We start from the raw sequence: 24,161 nt of genomic DNA on the forward strand, positions 1-24,161 counted from the left end.
TTTGCTCGCGGTTAAAGCCGGTAGAAGGAGGCTGGGAATTTCCTGGCAGGTGAACAAGTGTTTGGTAAGCACCCTCCTTATTCAAGAGTCTTCCAGAAAGGGAGAAGTCTTTGGGACCTCAAGATCAGCCAACACTACTTGAATCTAATCAAGTGGGAAAAGGACTCCTTTTGGGAAGTGGGAAGAGTTTGCATTTCCAAACACTTGGCCAGATGAGGCACCACTGTTGAGACTTCTGTTTGGTTTGAACCAGTCCTTTGCTTTTATCAGGATCTTCCAGAATGCGTTAGTCCAATCACCCCATCCCCTGAAGCTAGCAATGGGATTAGCTGGTGGGAATGCCCAGCGATTGAGATGGGTAATGGGTAAAGGTGCTTGCCACCAAACCTAACAGCCTGAGCTTGGTCCCTGGTACCCACCTGATGGAAGGAGAGAACTGAATCCTGCAAGCTCTCTTCCGACCTCCACGTGTGAGTGCCATGGCTTGTGTGAACACATATGCACAAAAAAAAACATGTAATTAGTTTTTTTCTTTTTCTTTTTGAGATGGGGGTCTCACTATGCAGCCCTGGCTGGCCTAGAGTTTGCTACAGAGACCAGGCTGGCCTCAAACACGCAGAGATCCACCTGCTTCTGCCTCCCAAATGCTGGGATTGATGAGACATTCCATCATGTCTGGCTCACAAAGAAACATAATTTTTTTTTGGGGGGGGCAGGCAGTGGTGGCTCTTGCCTTTAATCCCAGGACTCCAGAGACAGAGACAGGGGGATCTCTGTGAGTTCAAGGCTAGCCTTGTCTACAGAGAGAGTTCCAGGACAGCCAGGGCTACACAGAGAAACCCTATCTCACCACCACCCCCCCCATATTATTTATTTATTCAGAAATAGCATGTGAAATAGTCCCAGCCTGTAGCATTTTTTTATTTTACAGATTGGTTCATTGATGGCTTCCATGGGTGGGAGGCTGTCATTTGCTCTAGAATTTCAACACCGTGTCACCTTGCGGGTTAGAGCCTGTAAGTAAAGGAAGAAGTGGTTTGACTTTGTTCCCAGCTCTGTCTGCTGCCTCCAGCTGAACGTCTGTCTAGCCCTGGTTTCGGAACTTGGTCTGATGATACATTGCTTTCGGCTCTGTCCACCGGGGCTGAGTCATCGGCCCCTCAGCCATGCCGTTTCCTTTCTCTCCTAGGCCTGGAGTCATGAGATTCTTATTCTCCAAGATCTTTCTATTCCAAGAGTGAACCAAGGACAAATGGTGAAGTCCTCACCTGAGGGCCTTGCTCACATTCATTTCTCAAAGCCAGATGTGATGGCTCACACCTGTAATCCCAGCTTGAGGGGGGTAGCAGTATGAGGATCAGTAATTCAAGGTCATCTTGTGCTGTATACTGAGTTGGCGCTACGTGAGATCCTGTCTTGAGAAATCAGTCCAACAAGCAGAAAATGGTCCCAGCTTTCCCACTGAATTTGCATTTTTCTTTGAGAGTGGGTCTCTTGGAGCCCAGGCTGGCCTTTTACTGGCTATATATTAGAGGACGACCTTGCATTTTAGATCTTTCTGCCCCGGCTTCCAGAATGCTGGGATCCTGGATGTATTTCACCATGCACAGTTTATGGAATGCTGGAGCTCAAATCCAGGGCTTTGTGCATGTGTATGCTAGGCAAGCACTCTACTGAGTTATGTCCTCAGCTCCCAGTTTGCTAATTATATGCATGTCCAAGGGTGAGAATAATTGATTTAATGTTTTTTGTTGTTGTTTGTTTGGGGTTTTTTTGGTGGGATGGGTAGGGATGAAGTCAGGGCCTTGTGCATGCTAAATTGGCACTCTACCAATAAGCCCTAGATTTTCTTGCTAAAAACATCATGCTTAGAATGTACAGGGACATGTTTCTATTAATTCTTTGGAACTTTTTTGGCAGCATTTAATTATGAAAATTATGAACATATAGAAAAAATGAAAGCATTCTACAGAACAGACATATGTTCTCCACATAGAGTCTATTATAAACTTTGTTTTCATAATTATCTTTTTTTCCTAAATTAATTTCTCTGGGGGAGGCTGTTTGTTTGCTTTGAGACAGTATCTTAGGTATCTTAGGCTGGTCTCAAACTAGTTGAAGATTATTTTAAATGTCTGGTTCTCTTGTCTCTACCTCACAAATGCTGGTATTACAGTCAAACACTGACCACACCTAGGGCTTTGTGTAATCTAGGCAAGTGCTCTGCCAACAGAGCTGTGTTCTGAGCCTCCTAGATTAACATATGCCAAGAGTTTCTTATGGAAACATTAGGTCATTAGCATGACCATTATAAACAATTGTGTCTTGATAATGGGACTTTACCTTTTCTTCTAAAATTCTCAACGAGTTTGACCACGTGTGGTGGTGGGTGTGGGGAAGCACTCAGGGATTATCAGACTGTCTTCCGGCTGATAATTCCTCCTACCCAGGGTGCTGAGCTTCAGTATTCCTGCCTATAGCATGGGTGAGGTGTAAGAAGTCATCTGTAATGTTACCACCAATCCTGTTACTATAGGTCTGTTGTAAATATTATTGTCATCCCTGTTTTTCAGGTGGAAGAAACCGAGAGCCAGTTAAGCACTCAAATAAGAAGGAAAACATCTGTTGGCGTGGGAAAGTGATTATTTCCCCAGCTACTGAGTACAGCACAACTGGCCTGGCTGTTTTCTTGTTAGATTTTGTTCTTTCAGGAGACCTTACAGAAACCTCAACCATCTGGATCTCAGAAACTCACTTGGGGCTGACTGTGGCTTTTGAACATCCAGGTGTTCTGCAGATGTGAGAATTTATCCTGTGATCACCAGCTGGAGTCCTAAGCAGATGCAAGACTTGTGTTGTGGCCCTAGCCTCCTCGAGTGCAGAGGGTCACTTATGTGCTAAGTGGCCCAAGAGTGGGGATTGACATTGATAGCCGAATGCTGCACCCAGCCAGTCATCTTATTAAGCTGTGACGAGAAGACATCTTCAGGGGACCAATCCAATTTAGGGTGACACATTTCCTGACTCTCTTGGATTAGGATTCCAGATGGGGACCTTTTCTCTGTAATTCTACCATTCCTGTAGCCATTATTAACACCAGGGTTGTTTTTTTTTTTTTTTTTTTTTTTTTTTTTTTTTTTTTTTAAATTTTATGGCCAACTAGAACCATGCTCCTTGTTGGCTTTCTGCACTCAAGGTGAACAAAGAGAAAACTCTTAGAGAAATCTGTGGTGGTGGCCCGTTATCACTCAATCAAGACAACAGGAGTCTCTGTGTGCCACCATGGGCTGGCTTTTTCTAAAGGTTTTGCTGGTTGGCATGACTTTCTCTGGATTTCTCTACCCTCTCGTGGATTTCTCCATCAGTGGGAGAACAAGAGCCCCCCAACCAAACATTGTGATCATTTTGGCTGATGATATGGGATGGGGTGACCTGGGAGCAAACTGGGCAGAAACAAAGGTCACCCCTAATCTTGACAAGATGGCTTCTGAAGGAATGAGGTGAGTCTTGAGAATGCCAAGCAATGCTTTGTGTCTTTCTAGTTTTTCATGCGGGTGTAGACAGTGTAAAATACTTAATTTTTTTTTTTACATTTATTTGCTTTATATGTTTTGCCTGTATGTGCTCATGTGCCTGTTAGACCCTCAGGAACTGGGATTATAGATGTTATAAGCCACCATGTGAGTGCTGGAAATTGAACCCAAGTCCTCTTTAAGGGCAACGAGTGCTCTTATCTAGTGAGCCATGTCTCCAGCTCCCACAAAGCACTTTAATAATCAATTGATGAATCTATGTTGATTTCATTACTTTATTGATTTATTAGATTTGAAGCCAGTATAGTATCACAAAGATATAGCCATATATCCATACATACACTTATTTGCCTATCATCTACCCATATGTCATCTGTTCGTCCATCCATCTGTCTGTCTTTCCATCACCCATCCATCCATCCATCCATTCATCTACCAGTCATCCTCTTGTCCTCCATCCATCCACCAATCCATGTATCCACCCACTCACCATCTATTCATTCACTTGGTAAGATGTATGTATGTTAAGAGTTGAGAATTTAGAGGTGGACAAGACAAACTTTCTTGCCCTCAAGTTATTCACTTTCCAAAAGGGGAGGCGGGTTAAGAGGAAGGTAAGCAATCAAGTCTTACATGTGCTCACACCGGGAGTTTTGGAGTCCAGAGGAGAAGATGTGAGACAGCTGCCTGGGTGCTCAAGGGAGTGGATGGTCTATGATGAGCAGACAGAGCTACTGAGGACACACATTTATTTGTGAGCAGACGCCAAGTAGCATTTAAGGGATGTACATTTCATGGACCATAAAAGGGATTGTGTACGTGTCTGACGGGTGTAGTGTTTATAGGACAGTCATTGAAAAGTCTTGTTCACATCCCAGCTCCTTTCCCTGCTTAGACGGAGAACAAGTGTAAGAAGGGCTTGCAGACTCCTTTGAGGTCCCCACACCCCTTTGGGTCAGTGTTGATTCAGCTGGATGCAGGGGCATGGCTGGCCAGCATTGGATCCTGTCTGTGTTTTGTAAAACCCTACATTTGGCTCAGTGGAAGCGGCTTCAGCTTGTTGCTAGGGACAACCTGGGGAACATCTCCACAGAGTTTCTACCTCATGCCTTCCAATACTCGGATCTTTTCCTTGAGATAAAAGACCCTTGCCTCTGTCTTCACCATCGTGCTCATCCCAGCCAGGCTGAACTTTCTGGAATTTTCTTCTGCCTCCAACCTTTCAGAGACATTTACAACCCAAACTTAACTCCATAAAACATCTCACGAATTGTGTTTCTCCCCTGCCTCTCTGTCTTTCGTCTGACTTCAGTAGTCACCTCCCTGGGTGGGTCACACTTTACTGATCTGTGTGGTGGATAATTCATGTGCTCACTGTCCACTTCCTGTTTCTCAGAGTTGCTGTTTACCACTTAGGTCTCAGTTTACCAAGGGTCACGTGTGCCCTGCTCTTGCAGCTTTACATGAATCTTTCCATGGCTGACCACGTGGGTTGTGTTAAATAGCACCCGCCCCCCCACACACACACACACTCTCTTCCAAATTCATGTCTATCCAGAAACTCAGAGTCTTCACAAATTTGAGTAGTGAAGGATCTTTTTGTTTGTTTGTTTTGTTTTTTGGGACAGAGTTTCTCTGCGTGGCTTTGGAGCCTGTCCTGGAACTCGCTCTGTAGACCAGGCTGACCTTGAACTCTCAAGAGATCCACATGCCTCTGCCTCCCGAGTGCTGGGATTAAAGGTGTGTGTGCCAAAGGATCTTGATGATTCAATAACAATGGGTTTAAGGCGAAGCAAATCCAATGACTACTATCCTTGTAAGAGAAGCCTGGGAGCAGGGGCACAGTGGTTCATGCCTATGATTCTGTTCTAGCATTCAGGAATATTAGACAGAAGGGTCAAGAATTTAAGGCCAGCCTGGGCTACGTAGACCCTCATCTCAAAAACCAAAACAAAACAATGAATAAAAGGGGATACAGAGGCAGTAAATACAAGGATAGAGGCAGAGATCAGAGGGATGTGTCTCTACCAAGGGACACAAGGATGTGTCCCTACCAAGGACTGCGGTCAGCCACAGGAAGTTTGGAGAGAGACAGAATAGCGTCTCCCTCAGCTTCCAGAACAATGGTTTTTCAACCTGTATGTGGTGACCCCTTTAGGGGTAGAGCGACCCTGTCACAGGGGTCCCATATCAGATATCCTGCCTATCATATATTTACATTACAATTCCTAACAGTAGTAAAATTACAGTTATGAAGTAGCAACGAAATAATGTTATGGTTGGGGGTCACCACAACATGAGAAACTGCATGAAAGGGTCACAGCATCAGGAAGGCTGAGAACCACTGCACCAAAAGAAACCCACCCCGCTGACACCTTCATTTAAAATCTTTGGCTTCTGGTTCTGCTGCTTCAAGCTGCCCACTTGTTATTTATTGTGTCTGCACACAGGCCCCTCCTAGCCCTGGGCTTCTGGGGGGGTGGGGGGAAGTAATGTGTCTTTTCTCCACCTCCCCTCCTGGTGCAAGTTCAGGGTTTCCTGCATAATGAGCAGTTAATATCTGCTCACCAATAAATGGACTTTAGAGCCAGGCATCATGGGGCACACCTGTGATCTCAGCATTCTGGAAGCTGAGTCAGGAAAAACAAGGTGTGTGGAACTGAAATTGTTTTTAAAATGTCATCGCTCCTTTTTTTTTTTGGTTTTTCAAAACAGTGTCTCTCTGTGTAGTCCTGGCTGTACTGGAACTCTACTTGTAGACCAGGCTTGTCTAGCCTCTGCCTCCTGAGTCCTGGAACTAAAGGCATGCGCTACTACACCCAGCCCTACTTTTTTGGAGACAAGCTTTCATTGTGTAGTCCTGGCTGTCCTGGAACTCGCTGTGTAGGCCAGACTGACTGACCTCAACCTCACAGAGATCTACCTGCCTCTGCCTCCCAAGTGCTGAGATTAAAGACCTGTACCACCATGCTTCTTGTCCATCTTGAATTTTGCATGTTGAATTTTTTTTCTACTGGGGAGACAGTTACTCCGGACAGATCTCCCCACATAACTGGCTTTTCTAACTGTCATTTTTTAAGTTGAGATCTGGGAGGCCCAGCCACCTCTTTCTCTGCTCCACTGATGCATCACTGTGAGCAGGAGAGGGCCAGGTGCCAGCTCAGTTTGGTGGGAACGCCTCTGTTCTGTCCGCCTGAGCCTGTGAGGTCTGAAGGAAGTTGCTCCGGCGGGAGGTCAGCAGATTTTCATCCTGTCCTTTGGCTACTGGAAAGGCAAGCTTCCAACGGGGCCATGACCGGTGCTGGCTTCTGGGGTCATTCCTCAGATGCTGTCTATGTTTTTATTCCCTTTATTTTTTGAAAAAAGAAAAGAAAATACAATGGGGTGGGCACTCATACTGAGGCAGTGGTTCTCAGCCTGCGGGTCAAGGCCACTCTGGGGGTCAAGGGAACCCTTCGCGGGGGTCACACATTAGATGTCCTGCATATGGGATATTTATGTCACAGTTCATAACAGCAGCAAAATTACGGTTATGAAGCAGCAATGAAAATAACTCTGTGGTTGGGGATCACCACACTCTGAGGAACTGCGTTAGAGGGTCACGGCATTAGGAAGGTTGAGAACCACTGTTCTAAGGTGCGCGTGTGGAGGTCAGAGGACAGGTTGTCGGGGTTGGGTCTCTCCTTCCGCCAGGTGGGTCCTGGGATTAAACTCCAGTAGTCAAGCTGGGCAGCAGCCACTGGCCAAAGATCTCACTGACGCTATTTTTTTTTTTTTGAGACAAGGTCTCCCATTGGCTTGGAACTCACCAAATCGACTAGCTTGGCTGAGCAGGGAGCCCGAGGGATCCACTTGTTTCTCCTGGCCCTCTGGCTAAGTAGTCACCATTCCACTTGAAGTTTTTCTTTAAAATGTAGATTCCGAGGACTGGCCTCAGGTCCTCATGCAGTCCAGGCATACGTTTTCCTGACTGAGCCATTGCCCCAGCCCACCCGCAGGTGTTTTCTGAGGGAGAAAGAGAATGATCAGAGACTGTGAGAGAGGTGCTTGCTGCCAAGCCAGCCCATAGACCCGAACTGCTTGCCAGGCCGAGGCTGGTGAAGCTGAGGGCCTGTGGTGTCCACACTTACTCTTCTGCATCGATTGGCAGCGCGTTCACTTTGCATCTTGCTCTTACGTCCTGCCTTCTCCCTGCCCCCAGTTTAGTTCTGGGTCAAGTCAATGCCGCTGCCGCTAGGGGTTCTGGGCAGTAGCTTAGCCAGGCATCAGAGATCAATAGTCACTACTCAAAGGTCGGAGGCTCCCAGGGACTTGAGAACTGTTTCTAAAACGGGCCTCAGTGAGTAATGAATTGAGCTGTCAATTCAGCCAAGTATCTGGTTTGATTTTTGTTCTAAGAATTGACCACACTCAATCTCCTCCCCCCCCTTCATTTTATCATGAGGACTTGGGGGAGGGTTGTAGTACCCTAAAGGAGGGTACCAACCCTACAAGGGATTGGTGAGCTCTTGCTGTCTGGTACACACTCTGGAAAACAGAGAAGAAATGACATTCTGAGTACAAAGAGAACGCCCCTTCCCAGCTGTGTGAGCGAACCCTCACAGATGTGGGGATGGAAGGACCCTCACTGGGAGAAATCCTCATTTTCCTCTGGCCTTTGCCATCGACTCCAAGACGTTTCCTCTGGCAGTTTCCTTTCTGTCTCCCTGTGAGCTCTCAGCATTGTGGGACAGGCAGCTTTCCACCTTTGCTCTTGGGTAAATAGGTCAAACAAACATCAAAGTCATGTCATGCACACCTATCAACTGGGGCAAGATGAAGATAACAAGAAGGACTGCATGTGAGCTTTTACCTCTCAGCCCTGTTTAATAGATGGGGACATGGAGAAACACGGTGACCTAGATGGGGATGAATCTCAGAAGGAAAAAAAAAAAAGAAAGAAAAGGAACTGAAATATTAACCAGTGGAGCCTTGGTGTCGGCCTGCTTAACCAAGTGTGAGACCGAAGAAGCCCATTCCATTGCTATGATTAGTTGCTCTTTAGGACGCAGGAGCACAGTCCTTCAATAATAAATCTCATGAGGCCACTTCTTACCTTATGAGATACGGACTCCTAATGGCAGATAAAGATAAGAAAAACCTTTGAAATGCAGGACCGGTGTGTTGCTAGAACCAGCTCCCCCTCGGGGGTGCTTTCAGCATAAGCCGGATATAACCGGCTTGACAGCTCAGAGACTGGAGCTAGCACACCTTTTATGTGTGGGTCCCCAAGAGAAAGGAGAAAGGATCCGTGCCGGGCTTCTCACCTTCTGCGTGGTGACCTCGGAGTGACATTGGAGCTCCAGGAAGAGCGCGGTACTGCAGTATCTGTTCCGGCTGCTTTCTGATGGTGTCGAAACACCTAACGCAACCAGCGCACCGCACGGAAGGAGGAGTTTACTTGGGTTCACAGTTTGAGGGCCACTGTGGCAGGGAGTTGTGGCGTCAGGAGTCTGAGGCAGCTGGCCACGGGCAGGAATCGGAGAGGAAGGAGTGCATTTGCTCCTTTCTTTTTGTTCAGTCTGGGACCCCAGCCTAGGGAATGGCGCCACCCGCGTTTAAGATGGGTCTTCCCACTTCAGTTAAGCTAATTGTAAAAAAAATCCCTCACGGACAAGCTCATGTGTTTGTTCCCGTGGCGATGCTAAAAGTGATAGTCAGAATTAACTGTCACAGGCCCCAACGCTAAGTCCGCATTAGCCAAAGGAGGGCAAAGGTGCTTCAGGCAGAACAGAAGGATAGCAGTATTCTAGAATACTTGGAGTTGCTCAAAATGTTATCAATGAAAGCAAGGGAATATATCGTGGGGCCCTCCAGGCAGCTTCATTCAGGGTGCTGCTGATGGAGAGAGATGTCAGGTCTAGGAGGCACTGAGCAGTCCTTGCGTGTTCTGTGGGTGTGCGTGCACACGCACTTACAGTGGGAATGTGGAAAAAGAAGGGCGATTTGCCCAGGACCGCACCTAACTCAGCTCTGGCGAACCTTATGTGAAAACAACAAACAAACAAAACTGGACAGTGAATCTGTGAATGGGGGAGGCGAAGAATAATGAAACGCCAAGTCAGCACCTTTACCCACTGTTTGCTTGTAGTCGGCCAGAGGGCTGTGTGTCTTTTACCAGAGTGATTTAATTTAACAGCCTTCTCAAGAAAGACCCAGTCACCTTCCCATTTAAGAGAAGGTGATGTGGAGGCCGGATTAAACTGTCAGTCCCTTTCACTAGATCGTCTCTGCAGCTGGCACCTCCCAACACTCTTCCCCTGACACACAAAGACCACAGCTGATGATTTAAAAAACCGATTTCCACGCCTCTCAGCCTTTAAATTATGAATGGAACAAGGATGATTTTTTTATTCCAGTCACACAGCAATTTAGATAGTTGCCACTGAGAGCCTCGTCATCTATTTTAAATTCTTTGTCAACGAAGGCTGAGCACGCTTGATCTCTGCGGTCTGGTGTGTCTCTGCGGCGGCGCCCGTGGCAGGCTCTCCAGCCCTCTCCTTCCCTGCTTCTAATACACGTAATTTATGCAACGGCAAGTGGCTTGGCTTCTGTCTAGCTGTGTCTTAATTTGTACTGATTTCCTTGTTAGCAGTCTGCTGTAATGTCTGGCAGCCAGTTTCCAGCTTTGCTTTACAATGTATTTTCAGACTTTAATGAGGACCCCTGTTGGCGAACTGGCCTGAGCCTGCCCAGATAGATTTGGGGAAGAACAAAAAAAAAATAAAAAAAAAAAAAAAGCTTTCCAAATAACAAGGCTGGGCTAGTGCTTATTCATTAGTTCCTACCAAGTGGACATGGTGGCCTGGAGGATGGGATGGGAAGGTAACCTGTGGGCCATGTCTTAAAGCTCTGTATTGAGGGGAAGTGGGGAGGCAGGTACCAGCCAGGCTTTCCAAAGACCCCGTGAAACCACTTGATTTTCTCTTTTGAAGTTTATTTCATGGACCAGATGACCAGATATTCCTGGAGTGGCCTCACTCCACCAAGGTGGTGTGTCTGGGGCCAGAGCTGCAGGCTGAACGCCTTCCTGTATAGCATCCACAATCGGCGGAGGAGCTCAAGACTATATCTTGAGCTGGGGTACATGTGTGCTATAGCGGCTCTCAAGAAGATGACATTAGTATGCTCACAGATACATCACACTCAGGACAGAAGTTACAGATAGACAAGCTGGGGTGACACTTAAAGGTAGTCACCTGCTCTGACCACATCATCAGCTCAGGCTGCTGTAGTAAATACATACCGTGCATGGCTTAGGCAGATCTCTCTTACTGCTCTGGAGCCTGAAAGGGCAAGACCAAGGTGTTAGTATGGTTGGGCTCTGGTGAGGGGTACTCTCCCTGGATCCCAGGAGACACCGTCTTGGTGTGTTCTCCTATGGCAGAGTAAGAGAAAGTGTGATGTAGGCTGTCTTCTCTTTCTGTTATGGTGCCAGGGGTCACATCTATGGCCTGGACAATCTAGGTGTGTGCCCCTGAGCTACAGCCCCAGCCTTTCCCCTCTTTAAATAGGGGTACTATTCTCATCATGGGCATCATGGGGATTTTACCCTCCTGACCTCATTCTAAATCCAATTACCTCCTAAGGGCTTCACCTCTCAAGCCAGTACATTGGCGACTAGGGTTCCCATATGCGAATTAATTTTTTTATATACATTTATTTATCCATCCTTTCCCCTCCCTTTCAGTGTGTGTGTGTGTGTGTGTGTGTGTGTGTGTGTACACGTGCCTGCCTGTCTACACACACTCAAGCCATAGTGGACGCCAGAGGATAACCAGCAGGAGTTGATGCTCTCGTTCCACCATGTGGGTTCTGGGAGTTGAACTTGGCTGATCAGGCTTGGAGGTAAGCACCTTTACCTATGGAGCCATCTCAGCAGCCCCCGCATGTGAGTTTTTAGGAACGTAAACTCTTAGCTCACGGCGCCAGGTAAGAGGAAGTAGTGGTCAACAGCTTTTGAGTACTCCCAGACCCATTGCTGACAGCCCGTCCAGTGGACAGAAGTCCCTCATTGCTGGCAAAGCTAAGCTCTTCCCCGCACTCTGTTTGCACTCCCGTAGCTCACAGACTTCACACTCACCAGCGTGAACTTGGGATTCGGAGTTCCTGTGTAACTTTTGCGCAGAAAGGAATCTTGTTGACCAAGCTGACACTCTAGTTCCCATGCTGTCCTTGGAAGTGAGAGGGGCGTGGCATTCCTGTGTCCTTCTCAAGCTTGTGTGGTTTGTGTAGATCTGAGTCACGTGTCAGAACTGGGACTACCGGGAGTGGTCCTCAGGACAGCCGAAGAACAGCTCCTTGTGACACCATGACCTAGATAATGACATACTCGGTGAGGACTGGCCAGCTTCCACCGGAAAGCTGTGTAGGAGAGAGCCCAAGGACTTGGGTGGGGAGGCATGAGTTAGACTCTACCTCTGTCAGCTACGGGCTGTTGATAGCATCCTGTGCCGCCAGGCGATTGGAAGCCTCCGTATAAAGATGCATCTGTGCGCACACCAGCTCCGGGCTTGGGAAAGCAAAATACCTCAGTGTTCTCTGTAAGTTCCCTCATCTGTAAAAATACCTAGTTTACCGATCGTTTAAAAAAACTAGAAATAGGTGACACTGGGGAGGCATAGGCAGGGTGGATCTCTGTGAGTTCAGGCCAGCCAAGGCTACAGAGCGAGACCCTCTCTCCAGACAAACAAACAAGTATTAGAAACAGAAATGAGGATGTAGCTCTGTTGGTTGAGTGCCTACCCAGCATGCCCAGCTCTAGGTTCGATCCCCAGCACTGCATAAATTTGGTGTGGTGGCACACACCTGTAACCTAGCACTTGGGAGATTGAATCAAGAACATCAGGATTTGAAGATATATACCAACACACCACCACTACCAACACACAGTACATTATCACCACACACCACCACCACACCACTATACACCACCACCTTCACACACCGGCACTACCACTACCTACACACCACCACCACCACCACACACCACATTCCACCACTACCACCACCACCACCACCACCACCACATACCACCATCACCACCACACTACTGCCACACCATTACACTACCACCACACACCACTACCACATCACCACCACAACCACACATCACTACCACCACCACCACATACCCCACCACAACATCTCCAGCTACCTCGTGAGCTCAAGCTCAGCCTGGACTACATAGCAAGACCTTGTCTCAGCGTCTTGGAATACACAAGAGTGAAATTCGTCATCCTGTGTTTGGATCTACTGTACTGTTACTAGAACCACCATGGTGTGCATAACCTCATGCAGGGCATCACTGCATGGACAAGATGTAAATGGTGGCTATTTCTATTGTAAGACAAACTTTAATGCCAAATTTCACCTTTAGTGCTTGGGACCGAACCCTGGGCCTTGTGCATGCCAAGCAAGCGCCCTACTGCTGGGCACAACTTCCTGCTCCCTGCACATAACTTCCTTTGAGGACTGCTTTCTGGTACACCTACTGTCAGAAGGTCTTGTGCTTGCTGTTCTCCCACAGAAGAGCTGCTGACCTTCCTCAGTGAGCCACCAGCTACTTGAGGGCAGGGGTTTGTCATGGACTCCCCATATTTCCAGGTCCCATCCTCCATTATTGACAGTGTAGTTCCCAGGACTCCACAACTGTGGCAGAAATCCAGCCCAGCCAGTCCAAGAACCAAAGGACTATAGGCTCGGCTCAAGGACTTGGCCATGGAGAGATGCTGTTTCAACTCGCCCATTCTCTCTCAAGCACCTCCATGAGACAGGAAACAGAGCTATATCCTTCTGTGCTGAGAATCATGGGAGAAAGGAGTTATTTCCTGTCCCAATGCAGAAAATCCCAGGTGTAGCTTTGTTGTATTTTATTTTGAGACAAGATAGCATTCTGTAGTCTAGGCTAGCCTGGAACTCACTATGTAGCCCAGGCTGGCCTTGAACTAAAGGCACACCTCTTGCTTCAGTCTCCCAACAGCAGGAGCAAACACATTTGACCTCAAGTTTGGATTCTGAATAACCTTGTTTGGGTCCCAGGCTCAGCAAGGTCAGAGGAGGTCATGCTGCTCTATTAGCTCCTGGGAAGATCCTGAGGCCACAGTGTGTCCATGGTGGCGGGTCAGGGAACAGACACAGCAGATCGGTAGGAGTCACATGGAGGTAGGTGTCCCACAGTAAAATGCCACTCATGACTCTAATGGCCTTGGTGCAGATGGTGACAGATGAGTGTGTACCTCAGCTAGAAAGAGCTGTGAAGACGGGTCACAGGCTCCCAAAGTCATCGCTAACTCTCCTGGCACAAGCAAAGGCTGTAACGACGGTAGGTCTGTGTGGGTAGCTAGGAATCTGAAAAGGCAAGAAGAGGGGCGAGCTGAGTCATTATTTCATCCGTTCGTCCTTTTAAAAAGTGTATTTTAGTTTTTTAAGTTTTCATATGTGTATATATGATATGCAGGACCTATTTCCTTCACAGCCTCCTTTTCCTTTCATAGTCCAGTTTGTCCCCCAAACACACACACTCCTCTCTCTCTCTCTCTCTCTCTCTCTCTCTCTCTCTCTCTCTCTCTCTCTCTCTCTCTCTCTCTCTTTCTCTCTGTCTCCTCCCCCTCACTCACTCTCATTTCTAGGAACCTTATGTTTGCGTTTCTGTGACTGGCTGAATTCACTTAATGTGATTATTTTCAACTGTGTCCATTTTCCTGCAAATATAACTTTGTTCTCCTTTCTGACTGAATAACAACAAAAAAAAATTTCATTGTGTACATACAGCACATTTTCCTTATTGTGCCTGTCTTATTGGATACCTTTGGGACAGGGTTTCTTTGCATAGCCTTGGCTGTCTTGGAAGTAGCTCTGTAGACCAGGCTGGCCTTGAACTCAGATATCTGCCTGCCTCTGCCACGAAAGTGCTGGGATTAAAGGTGTGTGCCACCACCGCCTGGCTTAGATACCTAAGTCAATCCCACAATTTCGTTATTGTGAAAATATAGACTGCTTCACAGATTTGCATATCGTCCCTGCGGCAGGGCCATACTTATCTTCTCCACGTTGTTTCAGTTTTAGTCTGTGTGCTGCTGAAGTGAGCACTCTTTAGTTCTGAAACACATGTAGTTCAGGCTAGCCTTGAACTCACTGTGTAGCCAAGGATGTCCTTAAATCTCTCATCCTATGGCCTTCACCTCCCACATGCTAAGATCACAGGCAGGCCTACTCCATCACAGCCAGTTTACGCCAGTGCTGGGCCTCAAAGCCTGGCTTTGTGCATGCTAGGCAAGTGCTCCACCGCTGAGCTCTGTCCCCTGCCCATTCCTTTGGCTTTTTAAGACATGGTCTCGCCCAGGCACAGTGCCCCATGCCTTTAATCCCAGCAGCTCCAGGACAGCCAGGGCTACACAGAGAACTCCTGCCTGGAAAAACCAAAACAAAACAAGACAAGGTCTCACTGCTGCCCTGGCCGGTCTTGAACTGCAGTCCTCTGTCGTCTCCATAGTAGCTGAGACCACAGGTCTGGGCCACCACCCCTGCTGGTTATTTGTCCCTTTAATGCTTTTGAGTAGCTGGAAACCGAGGCCATTGGCGCTGTCTGTCCTGCAGGCTGGAAGTTCAAGATCAAGGTGTTTTTGGGTCATGCTCCTTAGAAATGCTGGGGAGATTCCCAGCCTTCTTGCAGCTTCTGCTGGCTTCAGGCCGCCTGGACTGATTGTGGCCTCACTACAACCTGTCTCCCTTTTCACGTGACATCTTCGTACGTCTCTGGGTTTTTACACTCCATCCCCTCTTGCGGCTCTTCTCTTTGAACAAAGGCCCCAGTTAGATTGGGTAGGGACCCGCTCTACTGCAGCATGACTGTAGTGAAATTAACTACACACGCAAAGGCCCTGCTTCCACAGAAGTCACATTGGAGACACTGGGGTTTGAACTGCAACAGATCTTTTTACATTGATTTGTGTGCAGGTGGGTAGGTGGATACATGTGTGTGCATGTGGAGACCAGAGGTCAGCTTCAAATGTGATTATTCAGGAGCTGTCCACTTTATTCTATTGATTTTTTTAAAAAAGATTTATTTATGCGTGTGCATGCCCATGCGGGGACATTTACCATAGTGCGGGGTATAGAGGTCAGAGGAAACCTGTGGAAGTTGCTTACACCATGTAGCTCTCAGAGATCACACTCGGGTGGTCAGGTATGGCAGAAAGTGACGTTATCTGCTCAACCATCTTGCTGGCCTCTATTTATTTATTTATTTATTTATTTATTTATTTATTTATTTATTTATTTTTGGGGGGTTTTCAAGACAGGGGTTCTCTGTGTAACAGTCCTGGCTAATTTGGAACTGGCTTTGTAGACCAGGCTGGGCTCGAACTCACAGAGATCCACTTGTCTCAGCCTCCTGAATGCTGGGGTTAAAGGTGTGCGCCACCACGCCCAGCAGCCCACTTTGTGGTGATATTGTGTTCCCCAAAATATTGTGCACCCTAATGAACTTATCTGGGGATCAGAGAACAGAACAGCCACTAGATATGAGGCCAGAAAATGGTGGCACACATGCCTTTAATCCTATCACTTGGGAGGCAGAGATCCATTTGGATCTCTGAATTTAAAGCCACACTGGAAACAGCCAGGCCTGGTGACTCACGCCTTTAATCCTAGGAAGTGAGCCTTTAATTCCAGGAAGTGGTGGCAGAAAGGTATATAAGGAGTGAGGACCCGGATCTAGATAGAGCTGGTTAAGCTTTTAGGCTTTGAGCAGCAGTTCAGCTGAGACCCATTTTGGATGAGGACTCAGAGGCTTCCAGTCTGAGGAAACAGGATCAGCTGAGGAATTGATCAGTGAGGGAGCTGTGGCTTGTTCTGCTTCTCTGATCTTCCAGCATTCACCCTAATACCTGGTTCCAGGTTTGTTCTTATTAATAAGACTTTTTAAAATTCATGCAACACCACTTTACTTTTTTTGAGTCTTTATGGGGAGCTGGGGCTCACTCGTTTGCCTAGACTTGGTGATGCCCAGAGATTCTCCCCTGTCCCCTCCCGCAGGTCGGGCTTCCTTGTACATGTCACGGTGCCCTGGCTTTCGTGTGCCACCTCCCTGAGCGAGCTGTCTCCCCAGCTCTCAGTCTATCTTTGTCGAGTTACCACCTAACTTGTAGCAGGCAGTGCGGGCTCAGAAGTCTGAAAAGGTAGGTTGAGGCAGAGCACATTGGTTCTGATGCATAAGCAGATGACAGTCACCGAAGAGGTAGGGACCAGAGATTCAATATCTGGTTAGTGTGCTAAAATGGATTTGAGTTTGACTGGAGTGGGGGACAGCGGCCATGTGGGTTCTGGGGACAGTGGCCATGTGGGTTGTGGGGACAGTGGTCATGTGGGTTGTGGGGACAGTGGTCATGTGGGTTGTGGGGACAGTGGTCATGAGGGTTGTGGGGACAGCGGCCATGTGGGTTGTGGGGGACAGTGGCCATGAGGGTTGTGGGGGACAGTGGCCATGTGGGTTCTGGGGACAGTGGTCATGTGGGTTGTGGGGACAGTGGTCATGTGGGTTCTGGGGACAGTGGTCATGTGGGTTGTGGGGACAGTGGCCATGTGGGTTATGGGGGACAGCGGCCATGTGGGTTGTGGGGACAGTGGCCATGTGGGTTCTGGGGACAGTGGTCATGAGGGTTCTGGGGACAGGGGACATGTGGGTTGTGGGGGACAGCGGCCATGTGCATTGTGGGGGACAGTGGTCATGTGGGTTCTGGGGACAGGGGCCATGTGGGTTGTGGGGGACAGCGGCCATGTGGGTTGTGGGGGACAGTGGCCATGTGGGTTCTGGGGACAGTGGTCATGTGGGTTCTGGGGACAGTGGTCATGTGGGTTCTGGGGACAGCGGCCATGAGGGTTGTGGGGGACAGGGGCCATGTGGGTTATGGGGACAGTGGTCATGTGGGTTCTGGGGACAGGGGCCATGTGGGTTGTGGGGGACAGTGGTCATGTGGGTTCTGGGGACAGCGGTCATGTGGGTTCTGGGGACAGTGGCCATGTGGGTTGTGGGGGACAGTGGCCATGTGGGTTGTGGGGACAGTGGTCATGTGGGTTGTGGGGACAGTGGTCATGTGGGTTCTGGGGACAGGGGCCATGTGGGTTGTGGGGACAGCGGCCATGAGGGTTGTGGGGACAGTGGTCATGAGGGTTGTGGGGACAGGGGCCATGAGGGTTGTGGAGACAGTGGCCATGTGGGTTGTGGGGACAGCGGCCATGTAGGTTCTGGGGACAGGGGCCATGAGGGTTGTGGGAACAGGGGCCATGTTTGTTTTGGATGGCAGCACTGGAAATGAAGAGTCAAGGAGTGATTTACAGGCCAGGAGGGAGAACTCAATGGGCAAAGGCACTCACTAAGAAAGCTTGATTACCGAAGTTCAATCCCTGGAACCCACATAATGGTGGAATGATAGCCAACTCCACAAATTGTCCTCTCTCCCTTTCTCTTTCACACACACACACGCACACGCACCACCACCACCACCACCACCACTAAATAGTTTTTAAAAGTCATGTACACAGCCAGGTGTGGTGGTGCAGTTCATGCCTTGAGAGGCAGAGGTGGGCATCTCTCTGAGTCTGAGACCATTCTTAACCACATAGTGAGTTCCAGGCCAGCCAGGGCCACACAGAGAAACCCTGTCTCAAAAAGAAAGATTTGTACACTAGAAGGTAATGTGATGGGAGAATGTCTTTCTGTGTGCTGTGAATATGTGTTGCTCTGATTGGTTGATAAATAAAGCCGTTTGGCCTATGGCAAGGCAGCTTAGAGGCAGGCGGGAAATTAAAAGAGAGAGACAGGAAGAAGGTGGCGTGGGGAGGGGGAGATGCCAGTGAGTCGCCCAAGGAGCAACATGTAATGGGATGCAGGTAGAGCCAGGGAACATGTGGCGACACATAGATCAATAGTTCTAGGCTAATTTAAGATATAAGAGCTAGCCAGAAAAAAGCTTGAGCCATGGTCACGCAGTTATAATTAATATAAGTCTCTGTGTGTTTAACTGGGGGACAAGAGTGGGAGAGATTTGTCCCGACCTCCAGCAGGCTGGGACACAGGAAAGCTTCAGCTACAAAAATGCCTCAGTTTCTAGGGGTTGATTAAGGAGGTGGACTTGGGAGTTTGGAATGAGGGCAGCATGGGTTCTCTGCATACTGAGGCTAACATGCAGCAGGGACTTGAGGCTGGTGCAGGATCCCCAGCAGCCAAGTGCCATTTACTCCTGAATTTCACTCGCTCATGCATTCCCTGCTCACCTCTGCCTCCTCCCCTTACCCCATGCTGGAATGTTCTTTCTCTCCACATTTGACTAGTGTTACCAACTGACCACGTGAGTTTCGAACGCCTGCTGTGTGCCTGCTAATTGTGTTCCGTGCTTCATCTCTTCGAATCTCGTGTAACCCGGTGAGGGAGGTCCAACTACACTCGTTGTCCAGATCAAGAGAGACTTTTAGAGCAAGGCCCTGTCTAGCCTCGTGTTGGCAGGGGCTGACCCTGATCTGCATCTAGCATTGTTTGTGGACGCTTTTAGCCTCAGCCTCCTGCTTCTCTTTCTTTATTCTCCTTACATTGGACTCATTCTATTTCGTCATTGGGAAAGGCTGTGGTTTCTTTCTTAAAGCTCTCCATCCATCCCCAAGGGCTCTCTCTAGTGTGTGCTGGAGGGTACTCTGCTCCCTAGAATATAGGATGCCACCTTGGCACTTCAGTTGCTCTGGACCCCCCTCCCCACCTGGCTGCCCTGGAGGCTTTCCTGGGAAACTTGTAGCTCATCTGACCTGTCTGTTCAGCTTCCTGGTTGGGAAGGTTACAGAAGGCCTGCGGACCATCATGATGACTTTAGATTTACTTTGATTATAAAAACAAACAAACAAATAAACAACCCCCCTAAAACAAAAAATAGAGGGTTTCCAGTCAAGGACTACTGTTAGCTGCTAAATGCTTTTCAAGATTACTTTGGCTATCCTTCAGAAAATGGAGTGGACGTGGGGAGGGACTAGAGACCAGAATCAGGAGTGGGGGAGCGGGCTGGGTTAGCTATGTACTATTCAGTGCCAGAGCGTAGTGTGTATGGGACTCACTAGAGTTACACAACATGGTGGTCCTGGGAGGCAGGGTAGGATGAAGCAGAAGTCCTTTTGGAGACAGAAGGCTAGATTTGTGTGCTGGTAAATCGGGGTCATCTGGGAAGAGGGCAGCTCAATTGAGAAACTGCCTCCAGATTGGTCTGTAGGCAAGTCTGTGGGGGCATTTTTGATTAATGATTGATGTGGGAGGGTCCGACATACTATTGGCAGCGCTGTCCCTGGGCAGGTGGTCCTGGGGGTATCAAAAAGCAGGCTCAGCAAGTCAGGGGGAGCAAGCCAGTAAGTAGTGTTCCTCTGTGGTCTCTGCCTCCAGGCTCCTGCCTTGACTTCCTGCCCTGACATCTGTCGGTGATGGATTGTGACCCGGGATTCTTAAGATGAAATAAACCCACTCCTCCCTAAGTAGCTGTTGGTCATGGTGTTTATCACAGCAACAGAAGGCTAACCCAGACTTTGCAAACAGAACCGATAGGGTATGCTGGGGAGAAGGAACAGGGAGAGGGGGGGGGGGGGGGGGACTATGGTTTTGTTTGTTGTTTTATTTTGAGGCAGGGTCTTGCTATGAAACCCAAGCTTTTCCTAGAACTCACTATGTAGCTAGTCTTGAATCAGACACCCTCTTCCCTCCACCTCCTGAGCGCTGGGTTTCAGGTGTGCCAGGTTCAGATGATACTTTGACTTGAGCTACTGGGTGAGAGGTGGTGATGTTTCCTGAGATAGGGAAGATTAGAGAGGAAGACCAGGCATGCTGGGACATCTCAGAGTCAGGCATTCTTATAGAGGAGGGCAAAGGAAACAACCACTGGTCCTGTAGAAGAAATGTCTGGAGTCTCAGGACCAACAGCCATGTCTCTCTGGCTCTGGGAAGCCCAGAGGGCTGAGGACCACCTGGGGCTTCATCAGATGCTCTGGGGCAGCACTGACTTTGGAGGCATGTGGTCCAGGCAGGTGCACAGAGGCTCACACTTAGAAGCCTCTCTGGATCCCATTCCTTGTCGCCATCCTGTTGAAATGGTTAGTGGGGCTCTGCTTCTTCGTTTTCCCCTGGGCACTGCAAATTGTGCGGCTGGTCCTACCGTGTTGGATGTGGAAGCAACATTAGTAAGCTTGGGCCAGTCCATTCAGAACTACATATTCAAAACAGAATAAACCCAAGGGCAACAGATGCTTATGGCTTAATGTGTGTGAAGTACTTGGAAAAGTGCCCAGGGTTATAATAGGTGTTTTGTGAGCATTCGAGGTGAGGGTTATGAGAATAATCATGAGGATCACTTGGAGTGTGAGCTAGGAGGGTCCTTGTGCTTCAATCTCAAGAGGAAAGGAAAAATGGATGCTTGTTTAGAAATAAAGTTGTGAGCCATGGATGGAATGACTAGCCCAGCTCTTGATAGCTGCCTGCAACATCAGCATCCAAGGTTGCCCTCAGGAGTTTGAGCCCTGTGATCCCAATATGTCTGGCTGCTGTAAGTGTTTGGAATAAACCCATGCTTGGGAATGTTATTCCAGGCACCTGGATACAGGGGAAGGAAGGCCACAAATACATTTTCCTGAGCCTCCAGGAGACCGAGGGGACAGGAGGGAAGTGCTGGCAGGGTGGAGTTCCCTAGTTATGAACCCAGGATCTCCCGGAAGATCCGGAGGGAGAGCCTCACCCAGGTTGTGTAAACCTGGCAGTGTGCGTAGGCACAGGCACCATTCCTGTCCTCATTCTGTCTGTCACAGGGAGGATCAGAGGAGGTATCAATGGCCTGCTGCCAAGAGCGGAGCTTTAGGACTGGAATGTGCTTCCTGACCAGCAGGCTTGGGATCTCACAGCGCCGTTCCCCTGCTCCCTGAGGATGTCCCTTTTTTGCTGTCACCTTAAAAAAAAATCATTCCAGGCTGGGGAGATAATAAAACTCAGTTGATAATGTCCTTGTTTTATCTCTAGAACCTATATATATATATATATGTGTGTGTGTGTGTGTGTGTGTGTGTGTGTGTGTGTGTGTGTGTGTGTGTAATGTTAAAAAAAAATATGCCGGGTGGTGGTGGCACACGCCTTTAATCCCAGCACTAGGGATGCAGAGGCAGGTGGATCTCTGTGAGTTCGAGGCCGGCCTGGTCTACAAAGTGAGATGCAGGACAGGCACCAAAACTACACAGAGAAACCCTGTCTCAGAAAAAAAAAAAAAACAACATCTGTATATATATATATATATATGTATATATATATGTATGTATATGTGTATGTGTATATGTATGTATATGTATACATACATATATATTTAAATAGAGCCAAATGTGGTGGTAATCCAGGTTTATAATTCTAGTCTCTGGGAGGCAGAGATGTGAAGATCTATGGTACTTCCTGGATAGCCTGGTCTACTCTGACAGTTCAGGTGGATGAGAGACCTAGTCTGAAACACAAGATAATGACTCTTGAGGAGCAACACCTGAAATTGTCCCATGACCTCCACACACATGTGCACCTTGCACATGCTTGAATGCAGACAGGAGCAGGCACACAGACCGACATACACACATGCACATACTTGAACACATGCACACAGCAGCACTCTCTACCCCCTACCCAGACACATCTACAGTTTCAGGGCTGGGTGTGGTGGCATGAACCTGTAATCCCAGGATTCAGGAGGGGAGGCAGGATATTATGACTGAGCCCAGCTTGAACTACATAGAGAGTGTCAGGCCAGCCTGGGCTACACAGTGGGAGTCTGTCTCTCTTTTTATTTTTAGAAGGGAGTTTGATTCAGGATTATCCTGTCTTCTGAGCCCAGGTCTCTATAATAAGAAAGGCCTTATTATAGTGTAAAGAACCAGAGGGAACTGGTATTGTCCAATCATCATGTATTTGGTAGCTCCCATTTTGGTAACTCTCATGCTGGGGGTCTCCAAATATTGTGAAGTAAGGGAGCTAGACATTGCCTAATAATGAAATAACCAACTGTCTGAAGTGTTAATCTATTTAGTCTTATCAATAAGACTAAAGCAAAGGAGCATTCGCTAATGACTTCTTACCTCTTTGGATCCTCAGACCAAAAGGGGGCCGAGATCCTGTTTCCACCAACCTTATATTCCTGTCTCCATCTCCCGATTGTGCTGAGATTAAAGGCATGAGCCTTCCAAGTGCTGGGATCAAACACATGAGCCTTCCAAGTGCTGGGATTAAAAGTGTGTGCCACCACTGCCTGGCCTCTATGGCTATCTAGCGGCTAACTCTGCCCTCTGATCTCCAGACAAGCTTTATTTGTCAGAACACTAACAAAATATCATACAACATGCCTCCACCTCCCCCCACCTGTACTAAACTTCAGACATCAACCATTTTGTTGTAGCACAGGACCCTCTTTGCTGGACATCTCTCAATCTTATAGTGTGTGAGCAGGTGGTTAGGATGGAGGTCAGGAATGGCTTTGTTCATAGGGCTGCTGTCTCCATGGTGATGACCTCAGCCCAGGTCATTGGCCAGAGCATCTATAGATAGCCTTTCCAGTATGGTGGTCTCATGATGTTCCTACGTTTTATATGATGGCTCACTGAGTGTTTCAAGAGAGAAAGTGGGAACTGCCAGTCTTCTAAGGTCAGAACCCAGAAATTAGCAGGATCACTTCCATGCTATTCTGTCAGTCAAAATACAACCACCAACCTGCTCCAGATTCAAGGGAGGGGACATAAATCCCACCTCCCAGTGGGAGGTATGTCAAAGATTATTCCACAATTGGCTAGACATCTAAGTGACCCTGATAGCCAGAGGCTTCCCCAAGCTCCCACAGTCAGAACAAGAAGTGGCTAATAGCTCAAATGACCTCTGTGCTATCTGTATGACTGAGATCAGGACAGACCCTTAGGCCCTTAAGTTAGTACAGACAACCTATCTCTAGAACCCATCTTCTTGGAAGAAATGACATGTACCCCGAGTTGGGTTTCAATATAGTTAGCACTTTCTTGTGCAATGAGGATTGTATCACACCAGGAAACTTTTTTCCAAATTGTTCCGGGCTTAAATACACTGGGAATAAACCGCCTGTCATTAGACTCCCTGAAGTCTGATCCAGGTTGACAAAGTCACTCTGCACCAGGTTTTCATTCTTACCTTTTCGTGGGGTTGTCTTCCCTGTATGATACCTGCAGGGACCCCTCAATGGCTCAGTGAATAAAGTTGCTTATCACCAAGTCTGATAACCTGAGTTCAATAACCCCAATCCCGGGACCTACATAGTGGAAGAGAAGGACTGCTTCTGACTTCCACACATCATCGTGGTATACCTGTGCTCCATCCTGAGTGCAAAATAAGTAATAAATAAAAATGCAATAAAGAAATAAAGGCAACAAGGAAAGGAAAAGAAGAAAGGAGTCCACACTGGTGGTGTGAAGAACTCGTTTGCCCTCCTGGGCCTCTGTCTCTCCAGATGTCAAGGTCATGGTGAAGGGCAGGGACCCTGAGTCCTGTTTGCTTTAGCTAGTCAGGTGGCATCTCCA

The 24,161-nt window shown here is 48.1% G+C and overlaps 2 protein-coding genes, 1 long non-coding RNA gene and 1 other non-coding gene across 6 annotated transcripts in view; 2 read left to right on the top strand and 2 right to left on the bottom strand.

Moving 5' to 3' along the window:
• Positions 1-3,134, top strand: part of Amz2 (archaelysin family metallopeptidase 2) — a 64,210-nt gene extending 61,076 nt beyond the window's left edge. Inside the window, exon 11 of the transcript XR_006074990.2 lies at positions 2,574-3,134. The gene's annotated coding sequence lies outside the window, so the exon portion shown is untranslated. The remainder of the gene's footprint in view (positions 1-2,573) is intronic.
• Positions 3,135-3,269: 135 nt separating this feature from the next.
• The window catches only part of Arsg (arylsulfatase G), an 82,008-nt gene continuing 61,116 nt past the window's right edge, over positions 3,270-24,161 (top strand). Inside the window, exons 1-2 of one of the 3 annotated variants that reach the window (XM_042283027.2) lie at positions 3,372-3,500; positions 19,993-20,152. Coding sequence is in view for 1 of the 3 variants with exons in the window: in XM_006970467.4 (XP_006970529.1) it covers positions 3,283-3,500 (218 nt within the window). In the remaining 2 variants the exon portion in view is untranslated. Of the gene's footprint in view, positions 3,501-19,992; positions 20,153-24,161 lie in introns of all 3 variants that reach the window. The other 2 variants (XM_006970467.4, XM_042283028.2) reach the window with 2 other exon arrangements.
• Positions 3,496-9,193, bottom strand: LOC121831500 (uncharacterized). The gene is made up of 3 exons (XR_006074994.2): positions 8,840-9,193; positions 7,343-7,538; positions 3,496-6,880 (listed from the first exon to the last, which is right to left on the bottom strand). It is a non-coding gene; the product is annotated as an uncharacterized LOC121831500 (long non-coding RNA).
• On the bottom strand, positions 14,557-14,663 carry LOC121831878 (U6 spliceosomal RNA). The gene has a single exon (XR_006075477.1). It is a non-coding gene; the product is annotated as a U6 spliceosomal RNA (small nuclear RNA).

This window comes from Peromyscus maniculatus, chromosome 8 (assembly GCF_049852395.1).
Source record: "Peromyscus maniculatus bairdii isolate BWxNUB_F1_BW_parent chromosome 8, HU_Pman_BW_mat_3.1, whole genome shotgun sequence".
Taxonomy (NCBI): Eukaryota; Metazoa; Chordata; class Mammalia; order Rodentia; family Cricetidae; genus Peromyscus; species Peromyscus maniculatus.